At 35.2% G+C, this 18,166-nt stretch overlaps 2 protein-coding genes across 2 annotated transcripts in view; both read right to left on the reverse strand.

Moving 5' to 3' along the window:
- The window catches only part of LOC139098841 (neuroglobin-like), a 127,443-nt gene that overhangs the window by 89,746 nt on the left and 19,531 nt on the right, over positions 1–18,166 (reverse strand). Inside the window, exon 2 of the mRNA XM_070651183.1 lies at positions 17,387–17,917. Coding sequence (XP_070507284.1) covers positions 17,387–17,586 — 200 coding nt within the window. The 5' untranslated portion in view covers positions 17,587–17,917. The remainder of the gene's footprint in view (positions 1–17,386; positions 17,918–18,166) is intronic.
- Positions 783–6,750, reverse strand: LOC139098403 (aminopeptidase N-like). The gene is made up of 3 exons (XM_070650606.1): positions 5,596–6,750; positions 4,224–4,340; positions 783–2,565 (listed from the first exon to the last, which is right to left on the reverse strand). Exons 1-3 carry the CDS (start codon positions 6,738–6,740, stop codon positions 807–809), a joined length of 3,021 nt encoding a protein of 1,006 aa, XP_070506707.1. The 5' UTR covers positions 6,741–6,750; the 3' UTR covers positions 783–806.

The following is an 18,166-nucleotide window of genomic DNA, read 5'->3' on the forward strand; positions in this document are numbered from 1 at the left end:
AGCTTTTATTTGCATTAGTTCTTTAAGTATCTAACCTAAAAATCTCATTAAATAGTCAATATGTATATCTTCAAAGACAGAGTGGATTAAGAAGCAGTTGCACGTTTTTCTAGTCAATGGCGCAAAAATGGCCAAAAATCCGGTCCCAGGTCGACTTGACTCTAGCCTCAATGTCGGATTTCATCGAATCTGGCATGGAATTGAAGTCACGCTGACCTGGGATAGATTTTTCAGCTTTTAATGCCTTGTGTCTTCCTGATTAATCATAAAATGCTTTTCGAATAGCACAATAGCATAAAATCAGTTATTCCAGTGTTGACGGACGTTGTTTGTGCCATGGCACACCTTAGTGATGAGTCACGACCAAAATTGAAGACAGCATATAGCTCATGCCACTGTCCTTGACTCCAATAAATTTCGAAAGCTCATTAGTGTACCGCGGCACACAGTTTGGGCCACACTATGCTAATTGATATAAATCTTGCTCCAGATCGACGTGACTCTGCCTTGATGTCGTATTCGGGTAAAATTCGACACCATGCCAGAGTCACGTTAACCTGACTTTGAAACCGGATTCGGTTTGAATCCAGTTCATGCCAGATTCACTAGAATTTAAACCGAATCAAGTGCAAAGTCATAGTGACTCCGGATTTGAACCGAATCATGCACCATGTCAAAGTCACGTCGACTTGGTGCCGACTTGGTTTTAGATTGATCATCTGACTTGTGCTATTCCAACTATAACAGATCTACCTCTCTTCCATAAACTTCCTTTACTCAAGATTACTCAAAAACTCATTCAAATCCTACACAAAAAACCTCATGAAAATAACAGCAACCAAAACAAGCATAAACGATCCAATCATTCCTGTTGCACTGCTAGGGGTTGTTGTTGGTACAACAGTTGTTGGCTTTTCAGTCGTCTCATTCATTTTGTCGTCTAAATCGTTCATCCACTCACGAACAGCTTTAAAATGCTTATCTTGCCATTGCAAATTTAATTTAATTGCATCTCTAATTTCTTGAGCATTTTCAGATGTGATAAAGTTTTCAGCTTGTGCTGCATCTAATAGGACATCAAGTTTGTCTGAATATTCTTGTGTGTTAATGTGATACTTAAATGCGACGGTAAAATGGGAAATTTTTGGAAGATTTCTTTCTAAATACTCAAATCCAACTTCCAATCCGACCATGCTGGATGTCAGCATATTCTCAATGATCATGACTCTTTCGAAATTTTCTAAATCATTTTTTTCGTCCTCAACAACGACAGTTAAGAGTTGAAGATGTGATTTATCTAAGGAACATCCAATTCCATTGACAATCCAATAGCGATTGTCAAGTTCAGGATTGGAACTGATTTCGTTCAGATAATGAATGAATGTTGATATTGTGGCAGTTCTGAATGCTAAGCAGAAGTCAGGTGTTGGATTTTGATTATTTTCCATGTAAAGTTGCAACTTCCTTGCCTCATGAGACAGACAGAAGTCATCAAGTGAATGACAGTTGTGAATCTTAAGGATTGATCTCAATAATCTAGTGTCATGGTCATCGCCGTCCATCTCCTCATATCCAAGACGCTCAAGTTGTGGTCGAGTAATAAATTGGAGGTACTTTAAGTAGTCATCATGCACAGCTGTAGCAAATAACTTCTCATTCATTGTGAAGAACAGCAAATCAGCACGATTCCAAACTTCACTGTGGTTCTCATCGTCTAAATAAAGTAAGACTTCAAGGACATCCGATGCCAATAGCTCGTCTAATGTATAATATCCAATAATCAATTCATCGACTAATACTTCACGATTGATGTGATGGATTTTATCAAGATCATGTCTTAATCCTTTAGCAATTCTGTGCCATAATTCGGAACTGTAACTCATTCGATAATATCCAACTTGTTGGACATTAAATATAATCCATTCATCGTTTGTACTTCCGAATAAAGTTGGTGGAACATGAACTTGTTTCTGTGTCAGCCAAACTCTTGCATCCGTTCTGTTAAAGTCCGGTTGTGACTTTGATGCATATGTTAATGGAATTGAATATATTTCGTCGCCAGTCAGGAACCTCTGTTGCTTGAACAGCAAAAAATTACCTGCTACAGACACACTTACAAGTGGATATCCAGCTTGATATATCCACGACCCCATATGCTGTGCAACATTAAAATCAACATCTGGATTGTCTTCGTTAAAAGCTTCTTGCATTGATGAAAATAAATCATTTGGAACTGCAGCCTTATATGCCATTTTTGTTAAGTATTTCGATAATCCTTTCGAAAATGTGCTGACTTTAAATGCTTCCTGGAACATTCGCATGACAACGCCACCCTTACCGTACGATATGTCATCAAATTTATTATCAATATCTTTTGGTGATTCTACATATCGAGACATTGGAACTGATGTTGATGCTGAGGATATATCGATATTAAAGCTATCATAAACTTCACGTTCTCTAAACCATTGCATAAAGTGGGTGTAGGACATTTGCCCACCACTTGCCCACCGTACATTTGGACATTTTCCCACTGGTACATTAGCCCACTGGTACATAAGCCCACTGGGGTATAAACATGCCCACTGGTCAAGATTACACCGGTACAATGCCCACTCATAAGCCCACTGGTACACATGCCCATGACATAAGCCCACCATATACCCACTGGTACAAATGCCCATGATTCTATTCCCACAATACTAAGCCCACTGGTTGTATTCCCAACATTTGCCCACCAGTACATATGCCCAGGTACATTAGCCCACTGTTCAATGCCCACTAGTAAAAAAAATTTCAAGTAATATCTTTTTTTAATTTAATTGCATCTTTTTTTGGTTTAGGTATTATATTTTTTTTGCATCTAAAAAAAAATCAGATGATTTTTAAGATGACCACTGTGTGCCAATTCTCAATACATAAATCTAGATCTATCAGGCTAAAGATAGGTGCCTGTGGAAATGTGTCTAGCTGTATTATGGTAGCTTTTGACTTCGCTAGGCATTACCTATTGATAGACAAACAAATTTGCCTTTTTGTAGGCTTGTCCTCAGCGAATGGCAATACCTAGACAAATGTGACTACCTAGTCAAAGGCAATAGTTTTTGTCTTTGCCAATAGTAGGTTTGCCTATGCCTAGGAAAATCTACACTAGATTTGCCTACAACAAGGCATGTTTATATTGTAGCAGTGCTTAGGCCGAGCAAAAAACTATTGACTTTGGCTAGACAGTGCCTTTGTCTAGGTATTGCCTTTCGCTAGGCAAACCTACAATAAGGCAAATTTTTTTGCCTATCAATAAGTAATGTCTGTGATAGATTTTTGCCTTTGGTAGCAAATCGGAAGGTGACAACTCTGCATGATACCGTATCTATATATTCCTTATAAATAAAATGCCTTTTGAAGAATCAGACAAAACAGTGGCTAAAATTACCACACCAAATTTTAGCCAATCACCTTACCTATTCTACAACAAGACACTGCTTAACGACGTACTCCACTGTTTAACAGAACAAGTTCACTGGCGCCAATGTCAATTGAGGAATAGTTATCTAGATTATGGCTTAATCCTTTGTGTCAATTACTATACCTTAATTCGGAACCTGTAACTAGTTCAAAGATAAGCTATCCAACTTGTTGACATTAAATATCATCCAAAAGACGTTTGTACTTCCAATAAAGTTGGTGGAACATTAAGAAAGTATAGATTTATGTATTCAGCCAAACTCTGGCACACTGTTCATGTTAAAAGTCCGGTCTGATGACTTTGATGCATTTCAATGGAATTGAATATATAATATCAGGACCAGTCAGGAACCTTTGTTGCTTGAAAAGTAAAAAATTATTATTTAAATTTTTTTAACTAGTGGCATATGAACCAGCTGGGCTAATGTACCAGTGGGCATATGTACTGTGCAACATGTAAAACAACATCTGGATATGTACTTCAGTGGGCTTCTGTACCATTGATGAAAATGAATCATTTGGAACTGCAGGCTTTATGCCATTTTTGTTAAGTATGATAATCCAGTGGGCTTCGAAAATGTGCATGTGCACTTTAGTGGGCTTCCTGTACCAGTGGGCATATGTACAACGGTGGGCTAATGTACGATATGTCATCAAATTTATTACCCCAATATCTTATGTACCAGTGATTCTACATATGTACCAGTTGGAACTGATGTCATGCTGAGGATATATCGATATTAGTGGGCCAATGCTACAGTGGAACTTCACGTTCTCTAAACCATTGCATAAAGTTCCATTCCGGAAATACTAAATGTGCTATATAATACTCGTATAATGTTGCAAGACCCTCATTAAGCCATAGATCTGTCCACCTAATGATTCATGAAGTAAGGATTTATGTCAATAATATTGTCACGTAAAATTAATTGTGTTAAAATGACATAGATAAGGTGATTGATTATCGATGAAATTTGATGAAATAATAGTAAGCTACTACTTGTTGATTGAAATGTGGAGGATCAAGTTTTAAAGCAAAATATTTGTCGATAAGCGGGAATCGGGAGATAAGGGAAGTTATGAGTGGAACACGTGCGGGATGAAGGTTAAATGAATCAGCTTTGAGATTGAATGACTATTGTGAATATTATCTTAACCGGAGCGGCACTTGACACCAAAATTTCATTTTTTGTAGTAAGAATTGGCACAAAATAGACGTCAGAGCACTTTGAGAGCAACTTGACGTTATTTTGATATTTTATCGTCAATACAGTAAGGCAGTGGTGGGCAACTTGTGTGCCATGGCACACTAGTGTGACCTCAAATAATTTTGAAAACGCTATAAACCACATGTCGTTTGCGGTGTCATTAGAGGCATATTACCAAGGTGTTCCGCGTAAAATAAAAGGTTGCCCATCACTGCAGCTACGTAACGCAGTTCCTGAACGCTACGAAATGTTGCTCAGGAATGGGATGAAGCGAACATATATTGAGAGAGCTCTCATTAGCTTAAGTGGCCAGCTCAAAACATGCTAAAACAGAAAAGCTTTCTTGAGCGTGAAGTTACTTGACTTGAATAGCTTATAGCACAAGGCGGCAAAAGACGAAATCCGTCTTTAGGTAGACGTCATGCTAAGTCAAAGACGTCGTAGACGTCGCGTCAACGTGACGGCAACGCTGTGCTATTCGGGTTAGGAATCTAACTAAAGACGGAGCTATTGCGAGGGGACAAAAATTCGTTAGAACTAATCAATAGCAAGTCAATGTCCAGTTGATGTCTGGTTTTAACATTTTTGTCCACTCGGGTATCTTATATAAGTCCGAATCACCCCATCGCCTATGGAAGCTGCTCAACTTGAGGTAGCTACTTAACGTTCTGAGAACGTTTTTTCAATCCAGATGCTAAGAATGTAATGTGGAATTTACGTCCATTCATAACTTAATGACTTGATTAGTTCCATTTATACAGCAAAGAATCATACCCGAAACGCACTCGTCATAGTAATTAAACCACAGACTATAGCTTGACTTTGCCTATATTTTTAGTCTTTTCTACATCGTGTGCCTTCCATGATATCTCATGAGGCTAGGACAGTAACAAAAGCGATATCCATAAAAACTATAAATTACCAATGTGGAGCAACAAGATTCCCAAAATACTGATGAGCATCCTCATGGGCAATAATTGTAATAATTCTCTTCTGCAAATATTCGTCACTTTCTGGATATCCAGTAGGAACATAAAGCAACGCAATCTCACGATAAGTAACAAGTCCCCAATTTTCCATAGCACCAGCTGCAAATTGTGTTATTGCAGCATGATCAAGTTTCGGTAATGTAAAATTGATTCTGAGTAGATTTTCTAAAGATTTTAATATTGGATCCAGTTTCGGTAAGCTGAATTCATACTCAGCATTTCTGATTGACGATGGCTTGGCAATGATTCTTTGAGGAACTTGTGTATTGTTATTGGAAACTTCCTCAAATGGAGCAACAAGAAATGCGAGCAGGTAAGTTTGCATGGATGGTGTATCCTCAAATTTCGTGACTACATAGTCAGTTCCTTCGAGAGCTGTTTTACTGACTATTTCCATATTTGAATATGCTTTATAGCTTTTATCATGCTGAATTTCCAATCCAAATGGAGTTCTTATTCCCGGCTCATCATAACACGGAAATGCATGACGTGCATCTGTTGCTTCAAACTGTGTAACTGCATAGTAAATGTCAGCATCACCATCTGTATAATGTGCACGATAAAATCCAAATTCTTGTTCATTTAGAATTCCTGAATATGTAATTTCCAGCACAAATTTTTCATCCACAGCCATTATTCTTGGCAGTGATATCCTTAAAAATTCATAATATCTTGGCTCTACGTACTCAAATGGCACATCATGCTCAACAACTTGTCCATTCATGTCTAAAAATGTGACTTTAGTGACATTCATGTCCCGATATTGTAGTGTGACTGTGTCTGTCGTTTCCACAGCTCGAATTTGAATTTTAACACGTCCATAAAAATTAAAGTCATATTTATGGACATCAGTTGTGAGAAATATGTCGTACCTTACAGGCAGGGTGTTATTTGGTAGACGATATGTTGTTGGTGGATCGGAATATGGAACTGAATGTTCCTGTCCATTCCCATACAATCCATTCTTAAGCTTCCAATTTTTACTCTCAATCCTATCACCTTTTAGACTTTTTAGTGGAGTTCCAACTGTCAATTGAATTAAAGCCGAAAAAATGAGGAAATTTATCAATTTTTCCATCTTATAGCCACAATAGCTACTTCGAGACTGAACTTAATTGACGAATTTTTTCTATCAAATACACTCAGCAGTAATCTTATCATGAGAGGATTTATTGGTTCCCATGACTATAGATATGGACCCTAGCAAAGCGTTAAAAAAAATCATTGTGATAGTTGACGGAACACTTGAAGCATTTCCGAAGGGAATTCTACCAACCGTTTGATAACGAATCTGTTTACTTTCCTTTTTTTGGTCATATTGATAACAATAAATTTTAGGAAATGCCGTATAATTTAATTTGTGGATGGAGATAACTTGTGTTGACATTTGGTTTGTATAGATATTAAAAAACCAGGAAGACATAGTGTGTAACGAAATTGAGTAATTGAAAGGAAGGTAGAGATTATCTTTAATTTATCAGGTACAACTTTCATCACATTCAGAATTTTCAATCTGGGGATTAAAATGTAATGGAATTTTGGATTGATTCCGGGATTATATGCAGTTCAATATCGGATTTTGTAAACCCTTATCACATATACAAGCATTGTATAAAATTCAAAAACAGTTTACACTGGATATTATCACGTGACAATCGATAAAGCCAGCAGTATCTAAGGAAAATACATCCGTGGGAAATGATGGAACACACTTTATCTGAACAACCAACCAATCTGGAAGACACACGGCGTAGAATAGGTGAATAATTCAGTTTCAGCTCTGGTCCTAGGCCAGTTGAGGTGAAATTGGGAATAATTTTCTACAGACATACGAAAGCCAGCGATAGAATCAGCTGTAGGAGATGCCTAGGGAAGGTTGTGAATCTGTCCGTCTAGTAACAGAGTAAGATGGATTGCCTTTTGTTGTAACTTAAGCTCCACATAAGACCATGCATGTAGTGAGTAAGTAAGCACGATCAGCGAAGCAGTAAGCATTCCTATCTACGTCGTGTACTTTCTGACAAGCAAGTAAGTAAGTAAGTATTGAGTTTAGTTCAAATTTTTAGTTTTAACGTCATTAGGACTCGGCAACGTGCCGTAATTTAAAATTCAATTCCTTGTAATATTTTACTGCCAAATATTTAATTATGTATACTTGATGTAAAGAGCTTTAAAGATTTCGATAAGAAAATTTAATTAAATACAAAATAAATTACAGGCTTTTATTTAATTTCCCAATCAATTAAATCTAGCTTGACAGATTAGATTTCAAAATCATTTTTCAGCTGATAACAATAATCTCTTTATTATTGAGTAAAATGAGGATTTATAAGGCTTACATATATCTCTAAAAGGTCATTGATAAAACGAAAAATATTTTATTGTTGATATGAGATAAGAAGAATGAAGAAGAATTGAATCATAGGGGAGACATTTATTTTAGTCTTGGGGAGTGCTTCATGCAGGAATGAAGTTATTTAACATTCATGAATTTATTGTTAAAATCCGATCTGCATTATTTGAATGGGATTCTAGCTTTGGACTAAATATCAACGGTAGCATCAACAGGGGTGCAATAGTAAAAGGGAAATAGAATATGCCTAATTTATATGGCACTTTGCAATATAATCGAATAACCCCCAATAGCTCAAAGGTAGGAGCATGAGACCGGAAACCATAGAAAGTGAGTTCGAGTCTCGGTTGGAATCTGTTGTTTTAAATCTGTTAGATTATCAGGCATACGCTTAAATGTTGTCCAAACGGTAGCCAAGAGAACCATATCCCCAACAAGCATAAGTTGGTTAATCAATGTTAAGTCCATTAGACATGGTACAGATTCGATTTAAGTCTAGCATCAAATCAGATTCATGTCAGCCTTACGTCAGAAGTTTGATTGATAAACCGATTTGTGCTATTATGGTAAAGTGGTTATTTAGTAGTAGCTGCCAAATGGCTAAGATTGCCTTTTATTCATCACCTGGTTGTAATCATACTGTCGATTTGAGTGTCGTATGAACATCATTTAAGGAGAACTCGAATTTGACTTTTCCGTGTCAAATATGAGTCGATTTCTAGTTCTTCATTAATTTTTGTGCCGATCGGATGATATCCATATGAAGCTTAATTATGGCATAGACACAATCTTTGGAGAACCACAATCAACCTTCTTCTTGATACAAATCTATGATCTAGACAAAAGAGAATTCACACTCGATAGTAGGGGTGTCGATTACAAATCCCAAGTATTTGGGATTTGGGGTATTTTGTAAGGATTTGGGGTACCCCAAATACTTGGGTTTTCAACCCAAGTACTTGTACAAATCTTTGTAACATAGAATTTTTCCTATATTATTATGTTTTTTCATATTTTTATTTTTTAAGTTCTTCAAAATTTTATAATTCATTAATATTTTCATAAATAGGTAATTGGTAAGAAAAATCTAGGGTTGGCCAAAAAAACTACAGATCGGCATTTTTTTGCCGGCCCGTAGTTGAAAATGCATCCAAGTAAATTTTTATTATATATGAAAATTTGTTTTGTTTAACTTTAAGTAAATCATAGCGAAAATTCCATTTACAATACTTTTTCAATTTAGTGTTGGAATATCCAGGCAAAAGCTTACAATTTTCCATGAATTTTCACTCTGAAAAGAAATTTTAGGTGAAAAGCCATAAATTTCAGGATTTTTCAAATTTTTAAGTAAATGTTGGCCAAAATGGCCAATTTTTGCAATTTAAAAAAAATAAAATAAAGGTTCACGTTTTCGAGAGTTTTATAACCTATTTCAGAAAATTCAAGTGAAAAATCGCAGTTTAAGGGATTTTAAACAAGATTTACAATAGTAAATAACAATATATGGTTAAAATTTGACTTGCATCTGAATGCGTTGGCCTAAAATCCCAGAAAATGCGCATATTTATAATGATATTTTGTTCTTATTGGGGATTTGGGATTTGTACAAGTACTTGGGGTCCTGGGATTTGGGTATTTGGGATTTGTACAAATCCTGAAAACCCAAATAATCGACACCCCTAGTTGATAGCGAGCCCTCAAAGCCACAAATCCCTATAATACTGCTGTGTGCCTCAAAAAGCACAAATATTCAAACATTTAACCAACTTTTAAGTGATTAATGGATCTTAAGTTTTTTGACAGAAATCTTCTGAAAAAGGTGACTTATTCCACTGAGTGCTTTTTCCTATATATAAGAAGAAAAAAAAAGTTCCATTAAATTTATTCTTTAACCTTAAATTCCCAAGAAAGTAAAAGTTTTTGAGAAAACATTTTATTTTTTCCATTTAAAACGTCCCAACAATTTCATGTCAAGTGTAAAAATAGAAAAGGCGTAAAATGCATCAAGAATAAAACGATTAAATGTCTATCCAACAAGGAATTAAGATAAATGATATATCTATCAGTGTACCCCAGATTAAAAAGGTTGTTGGTCTGATAAAAGAAGTGACTCAGGTGTTGATGCACAGCATGAGCAGATTGATGGTCGACAAGATATTTTGACAGCATGAGTAAATAAAAAATTTATCAAGGCATTGCCAAAAGAAGAAATTTGAATGTTTTTTTGGAAGTACTTCATAAATTTTCATACGCACGAAATTATCTGAGAACCGCGCAAAAATCTTCATATCTAAGCTGCTTATCTGCTTCTTCCTTTTTTTTCTTGTCATTATTGAAATCTTATTCCATTCTGCACACGTTTTCGAACACACTTTCGAAGGAGATTGAATATTTTTCTTTTATTTGAGTTATGACATTGCAAAATGTCTTCAATTTGAGGTATTTTGAGATTCTTGAAAGAATCGACATGATATTGAGAAATATTGTTGAGATATTTTTAGATGACTGTTGGTGCTCCACAGTATCATCATGCTTTTAGTTAAGTAGAATTAAAAGGTTTATCTAGCTGATGGATCAAGCAATTTTGCAAGTGTAAGTATCAATCTGAGCTTGATCTTAGCCACACAAATTGAACAGGCTCTATCACGACTCTGTCGATTAAGAACCGCCATTGATTCATTTATTACCGTTAAATCTGTTCCCTAACAGCACAATGCGTTCGCTTGGAAGCCGTTCCACCCCCTATAAATGGTTAACTGCAAAATTGCCCTGACGGAACCATGACGACTGATTTATGGCGTAAAAAGAAATTTGCTGCATTTTTCTACTCAGAGCATTCCTCTAGCACCTTTAAGAAGTCATACAAAGGCGGAATCTGTTTGGTGCTAAGCCGGGAGACACAAATTGAAATGTCTACAACGCTGCTTCCAAATTTGGACGCGGCATTTTGGAGCTAATAAAAGCAACTTTACTGAAGCTCTTAAAATATTCATGATTGATTCTTCTTTAGTTGTGTCACTTGGATAAGTACGTTCATGATTTCCATAGATTTTGACTGAAATTTGGTGTGAAAATTGAAAATGTCACAGGTCGAAACCAATTTGATTTCGTCACAGCTCGCTAAAAATCGATTAAAAATTGTATGAAATCTTATGATTCAAAAATATCAGCAGAAAAAAATCCCACGCAAATTTTGATCAATTTTAGCCAGTTTTTAATCGAACCAGAGCAAACTCAAGTTGACTTCCGCCTTCGCAATGCGCACAACTCATCCAAAAAGCTCTTAAAACCTTTATCTTAAACTCAAAATTGATACTTTATTGATCCATAAGAATGCTCCAAAAAAAAGTATCGAGTTTTATTGTTGGCACTTGAGATTTTTTTCATATCTTTTTCTCTTCTTTTTCTATGTTTTTAGACTGAAAATTGATTTCTGTGACTTGACGTAGATTCTGAAGAAGTTTAACTGATAAGTTCAAAGTTTTCAACGACAAAAAAATTGATGCCAAAACAATTCCAAGAATAGGGAATATTTTTCAAGTGCTCAAATTGCACGTAAAAGTTTTGCCTTCAAAACAGAAAATTTCAAGGGAAAAAGGAAGTCACAGATTTTCAGATCATCGCAGAATTTTCAACAGAAATCTTCTCGGAAATATTTTTTAATGATAAAAATACGGGAAGCAAACTTTTTTGATTAGACATTCGTGAATGTTAAATATTAGCACAGATGAGCAGTGCTTTGATGACTTGAATTTCAAAAGCAAAATTAAAGCAGCATAAATTCTTTAAAAGGTATATTGAAGAGAAGTTTTGGATAATTTATCTTTGGTGTTTGTACGTGTACGGAATTCTAATTGTTTGAGCTGTTTGAGGAGCTATTAATGAAATTTCATGCAATTCTAAAACATGGTAAGACTGACAGGTTGGGCAGTTTCAAGCTAATTGGAATTTCAGAAGCTCTACAACCTCCGTTGAGAGGTCAAATGGCGACCACATAGAGGGGAGTTCCAAATCTATTTACCCGAGGATATTGAGAAAAAGCTGATTTTTCGCCGTAAGAATGGGGTGACATCAACCGTCTCTATGTCGTCAGGGCAATTTCGAGTCTTATCGTACATACCGCGATGAAATATTTTCCTCTAAATTTTTGTCGCTAGGAACAGTCAGTAGGGCACTTCTTGGTCTCCATGTTGAGGTTAAAATGTACAAATAACATGGAAGTGATAGCACCATGATGATAGCACCATCATGGCTGTATCTGTCTAAATATAATTATAAATGAAATTCGTTGCAGTGTCACCAGAAAAATATTTTTCGGAAGGCACATGGAAGGTGTAAAAATGGTCAAAATTCCGTCAACTCTAGCTTCAATCCAAATTGATGAAATTCAACCTCCAGCTTAAGTTAAGTTAACTTGAATCGGATTTTCATCAGTTTCTACATATATCTCTTACAGACAATGAACATACTCGTTAAAATAAATTTGTTCATGACTATAATCTCATATACAATCTTACGGCACATAATTTAATTGAGCATGATAACTTTTGTTAGCATAATTACGATCATGCTCCAGGTAAGGATCATGTCATGATTTTCGGTTTTATAAACATAATTTTGCATATAAATCTAAAACACCTCATTATAATTTCAAAGAACACTCTCATTCTGAAAGGAATCATCAAAAGAAATAGTTTAAACAAAAAAAGATTCTCTAGAAACAATGATGAATATTTTATCAGATCTTTTAATTTAAAAGTTTAAAACTTAAACTAGAGCACAAATTATTCTTTTCCAGCTTTGTAGAATTTGAAGCGAGAATGTGAATATAATTTTTTATTTCTAGTTCCATCAAAGCTATACCAAAACCAAAAACACAAGAATTAACAAAACAAAGGAAAAACTTGACAAAGAATTTTCTAATTTATTAAATTTCCCAGAAAATTTAATTTAATTTACGAGATACCATTGTGATTGACAAGAGATCAAATTATGCTTTATAAGAAAATATCTCGTCTGATTTTTAAGGAATTCTTTCACGAAACCGCAAAAATTTTTATCAACAATTTTATTTCAAAAGGATGACAAACTTTAAGTTAATTAAGGCAACAAAGCCGTCCAATTACAGATGATAAAAATAGAATTTTTTATAAAATAGGGTAAACCACGAAAAAAGGTCTAACTATGACAACAAATCTCTGAGGGAAAATAAAATTGGTAAATAGCTTTCTAATGCTGCTCATGTACACAACAGAAAAAAAAGTTCTTTTCTTATTTTTAGAACATCTTTAGATAGAAGGAAAAAGTCGATTTGATGAGAGTTACAGATGTAATTCCCGTGAGACACATGAGTCCATTTGGGCAGCCATTTCCTGAACTGTGCCGGACCAGAACCGAATCTCACACCAAGTCAAAGTCGAGACTGTAGAGTCGAGCTGGATCTAAACTGAATCCCAGCTCCAAGCCAGAGTCGAGCTGGATTTAATCTGAATCCATCTCCAAATCATCGTCGCTTCGGCTCTAAATTGAATCCAGCACAAATTCAGAGTCGCGCCGGATCTGACTGAATTAAACTCCAAATCAGAAAAGTACCAGATCTAAACTGAATCTAGCAACAAGTCTGAGTCGAGCTGGATCTAAATTGAATCAAACTCCAAGTCAGAGTCGTGCTGGATCTAAACTGAATCCAGCCTCAAGTCAGAGTCAAGCTAGTACTAAACTGAATTCAGCTCCAAGTCTGAGTCAATCCGGATCTAAACTGAATCCAGCTCCAAGTCAGAGTCGAGCTGAATCTCAAGTCAGGTTGCGCCAGCCTGGGGTCGAATTTCGGATTGACTCTTCCTCCTACACTGTGTCACTCGGCAACAAATAGGCGGATTGACGAACGAAATTGGCAAACTCATGAATGAATACGTGGATAGATGGATGATATGAATGGATGGTAAGATGCTTAAAATTGATGGGAAACTGAATGGAATGTCGTTTCATTGTTGAATGAAAATCGACTATAAGGATGTTACATAGATGAAATGAAGGATCAATGAATCTTCTATGAAGGATCTTGTTAGATGAAATATTGAATTTGTGACCTGAATGCGGAATAATGGATTTATATTTTTTTTGCGTTGCTGTAGCGATAAAGTTTATTCATAGATCTTTCTTTTTTAGGATATCATGATGTAATGGATACAAGTTGCTATATAGCACCACCTACAGTCTAGTTGGTAATAATTGGAATATGAATTTAGGTCGGAATTCGCAATTTGATGGTGTAAATACGATTGAACATTCACAAAACATTCACAGTACAGTATAGTGCAGTATAGTACAGTAAAGGACATTACAGTATGATCCTGCATAGCACAAACGGTTCATTGATCAAATATCTGGCTGCAGACTAGCAAGGCTCTACCTTGGAACCAAATTTGGTTTAAATTTCGGAAGTCTTCAACTAAATGAGCTACAATCTTTAAAGCAACACAAAATGCCTTAATCGATTTTTACTTACTAGAGATTAAAGCAAAGAACAGCGAAAAATAAATAAAATTGACAACAGCCATTGTTATATCCTTCAATACCGGAAAAGGGATTTTAACGGAACAAGACAAAACAACACAAGCTGTATAAAAATGTACTCAAATTGTTTGCTTCCTTTTTTCCAAATTAAACCCTACTAAACATGTCGAAGCGACTCTTTTCTAGGGTTCGCCAAAATTAGATGCAGATAGATGCAGAGATGCAGAAAACTGCAGGCCTGCAGCAGGCCTGCGCATCTGGATGCGCATCCAAATGCATCTGAAAATTTAACCAAATACTTTAAAAACTCTGAAAATGATAATTTTTCACATGAATTCACATATTTTAATGATGAAAAATCTTGGAAAATGCTAGTTTTCCCTTAATTTTCATATATAATGATGAAAAACTTGGAAAAACACTGGAAAATTAATTTTTTTTAATTTTTTAAAAATAAAGTTAGAATATCGTAGAAAATGTTATTTTTGATTTAGTTTTCCAATTACGACGGTGAAAAACTCTCAAAAATGCAATTTTTCATCATTTTTTATGAAAAAAATTTCCATACAAAAAGTTCAAATGGATGCAGTTGGATGCAATTGGATGCGCATCTGGATGCGCATCTAGAACAATAGAAACTGCAGGCCTGCTGCAGGCCTGCGCATCTGGGCGAACCCTACTCTTTTCATGTCATAATTTCCTCCTTTTCCATTTTTTTGTTTTGAGTTCACTTGAATTGTCAGCTATACGACACAAATGTGTATTGTGCTTCAATAATTGAAAAAGAATTGATCCTTAAATTTGAAAAGCTGTAAGCTTATTTTTCCATCAAAACAGTGGAAAGGTAGGAACGGAAGAGAAACTTTTTACATCGATTTGTGATGCTGATTGTTGGGAAATTTGTGGGAGTTGATGTCTATTTTTAGCTCAGGATGTTCTATATACAAATGTATGTCCTTGGAAAGTTGTGTCTTAAAGTTAAAGCATATTGGCAAAATTGACATAAATATGACTTATTGAAAATGCATTAAGAAATATTGAATATCGTATTGCTTTATGCTGTCCATCGGTATATGTAAAATAGACCAAGTCCCCAAACCAGACTATTGGGACAGGGATTCTATTTTTCTGGTATGAATCACTTTTTGGAGGATATTGAGATGGCTTAAGGGTTTAGCAGATGGAAGAGACCTTAGGGTTGGCACTAGCAACACATTCCCCTACAGTACGTCCCTATCCAAAACTCCAACGGAGCCCTCAACCCCCAGCAGCTCTCCTATTGCCCCTGTTGGTTATATCCAATAGAAATTTGAACTCCTTTAAACACAACTGCAAAGGATCCACAAATCGTAGATTCCTTAACATAGCTCAATGATAAATCGAAGTTGACTGAAGCAGCTCAACAACAAACAGAAGGCGTGGGAAACACGACATTTGATGGGGTACATAATGCTGTGCATGTATGAAAAAACAATCAAATCATAAAATTGATTTTTGTTCTGTTTTTTACTTTCTCAATCTTGATGCCAACACAAAAAAAAGTAAGCAAAAGACTTTACAAAAATATGTGGGAAGAGGAGCTGTTTAATTTGATTGAACATTAAGGGCATGTGTGAGTATGCACATGTGCTTGATGAACCGTAAGAAAATTTATTTTTGATGGAAATTAAATTGAGCTTAACAAAGAAAAATTGTTTTTGAGTTGTTGAACTGGATTTTTGGGTTAATTGATGTCATGGAATTTTGTTGCTGATAGATTTTGTATTTTTAAGTAGGAAAGTTTTGCTGTCAGTCATAAAGTTTATTGAATTTACTTTAAGAATATATGAGTGTAGCTTACAGACATTACAGGTCGTTCACAGTTAATGTTTATGGAATAAATTGAATATTTAAGATCATAATGCAGTTAGAGATGCATCAGGTAATCTGAAATAGAAGGAGTTACCAAAAAGTAAAGTGAATGACTGTGATCCTCAAATTCTAATGCTGAATATCTCATTTAGGGACAAATAATTTTCTCGAGGAACTTCCATTAGAAGTTTTCCTATTTTTAGGCACTTTTTTGGAATTATCTTCCTTAAGACATCCATGAAAACTTGATAAAAATTTCTTTCCTTTTAAGAAAATGAATTTTTTTACCAATGGGGTTGATCTCAACATCGAGGTATAGCTTATCGCTTGACCATTTTTGAATAAGTTACTCTACTAAACATACTATTGTGTAATTAAACCCTAAATTAAGATGTAAAGAACCTTTTCTTAAGGTGTCCATAGAGGAGAATAGGCAGAACAGGGGTTTCATAGCTCAACACTCTCTCCTCTTCGGTCTTACCTCTCCTGCTTCAATACGCTACTGTGTATACAGGAAAAATAGTGTCCAGAAAGAATTTATACATGAATAAAATCCAAAAATTTAAAAAGGACAGTAGAGGAAGTGGAGTAGAGGTAGAGGTAAGGATTCTCGAGACCAAGACAACCAACTAGGCTTTGAAATCTTTTAAATTCTTCCAAGTTTTTTCGGTATCTGTCAAAACTGAAACTCCGAAAAACCCTGGGGCGGGGGATGGGGAATACTCGACTCTATCGCATTGAAGAATCTTGTTCCAACAACAAAGGCTTAATACCCAGAACCCCTTCCTGGATACAAACCTGTACACAGGTATCTGAGACAATCGATACATTAAATGCTATAAATTATCTGTAATGAACCCCAATACTCAATTCTAAATTTTCTTATCAAATTCCAAAAAAATATATTTCCCCTCGTGTACTTTCCACTTAAGTGATTTTCATAATTCATAATATATTTTTTTCGTCATTTAATATTCATTAAAATTCATTCATGTCACACTTACTTGATAAACATATTGACGCCAGTAGTTTCTATCGCACGACTGATTCCTTTCCATGATGCCACCATTGTATATTTTTGACGTGCCGTAAACGGCAATCGAGGATCTGGCGGCGCCGGAGCTGCTGGCTCACTGACAGTTCCATTCTCAATCTCTTTTTTACTTGAACTACTACTTGCTAATTTACCCAATTCACATCCCATGGCTACTGACTTTTTATGACTTCTAAACTTGATTGAGTTTTTTTATGAATTATTTTTTTTATAGGATATCCAACAATTATTTATTTTAACACTTGTTTAACATAAAAGATCTACCCACAACACTCACTAACACATTTGCACAAATTAACACACACAAATAAAGACTTTTTTTATGAGCTAAAATTTCACGTATCAATAAATTAATTTGGTCAATTCAACAAATCAACACGTGGTGTTTATGTTTATTTCACTTTTTAAGTATGTGTGCAATGAATAAGAAGAAATTAAAAAGAAAAGATTTTCTCGTTTCTGTTCCCGCATCCACAAAAATCTGTAAAGAGAAGAAGAAAATGATGAAAATTAATTTTTTTTATTTAAATTTTTTGAGGAAATTTTGTCAGATTTTTGTGATGTTTTGTGGTGATTTATGGACGATAGAATTAGATATTTAAGATTTGACAGTTTATAGGACTGTTTTGACAAATTTTAAGACGGCTTAATTGATGTGAGATAGTTTTGTGTTTACTGAACAACTGGCAAATTTCAACAGATCTGCCAAATAAAAACAAGCTTACTTGCC

Source organism: Chironomus tepperi, unplaced genomic scaffold (assembly GCF_022539635.2).
Source record: "Chironomus tepperi strain 1889 unplaced genomic scaffold, CSIRO-AGI_Ctep_v1 contig_37, whole genome shotgun sequence".
NCBI classification, from domain to species: Eukaryota; Metazoa; Arthropoda; class Insecta; order Diptera; family Chironomidae; genus Chironomus; species Chironomus tepperi.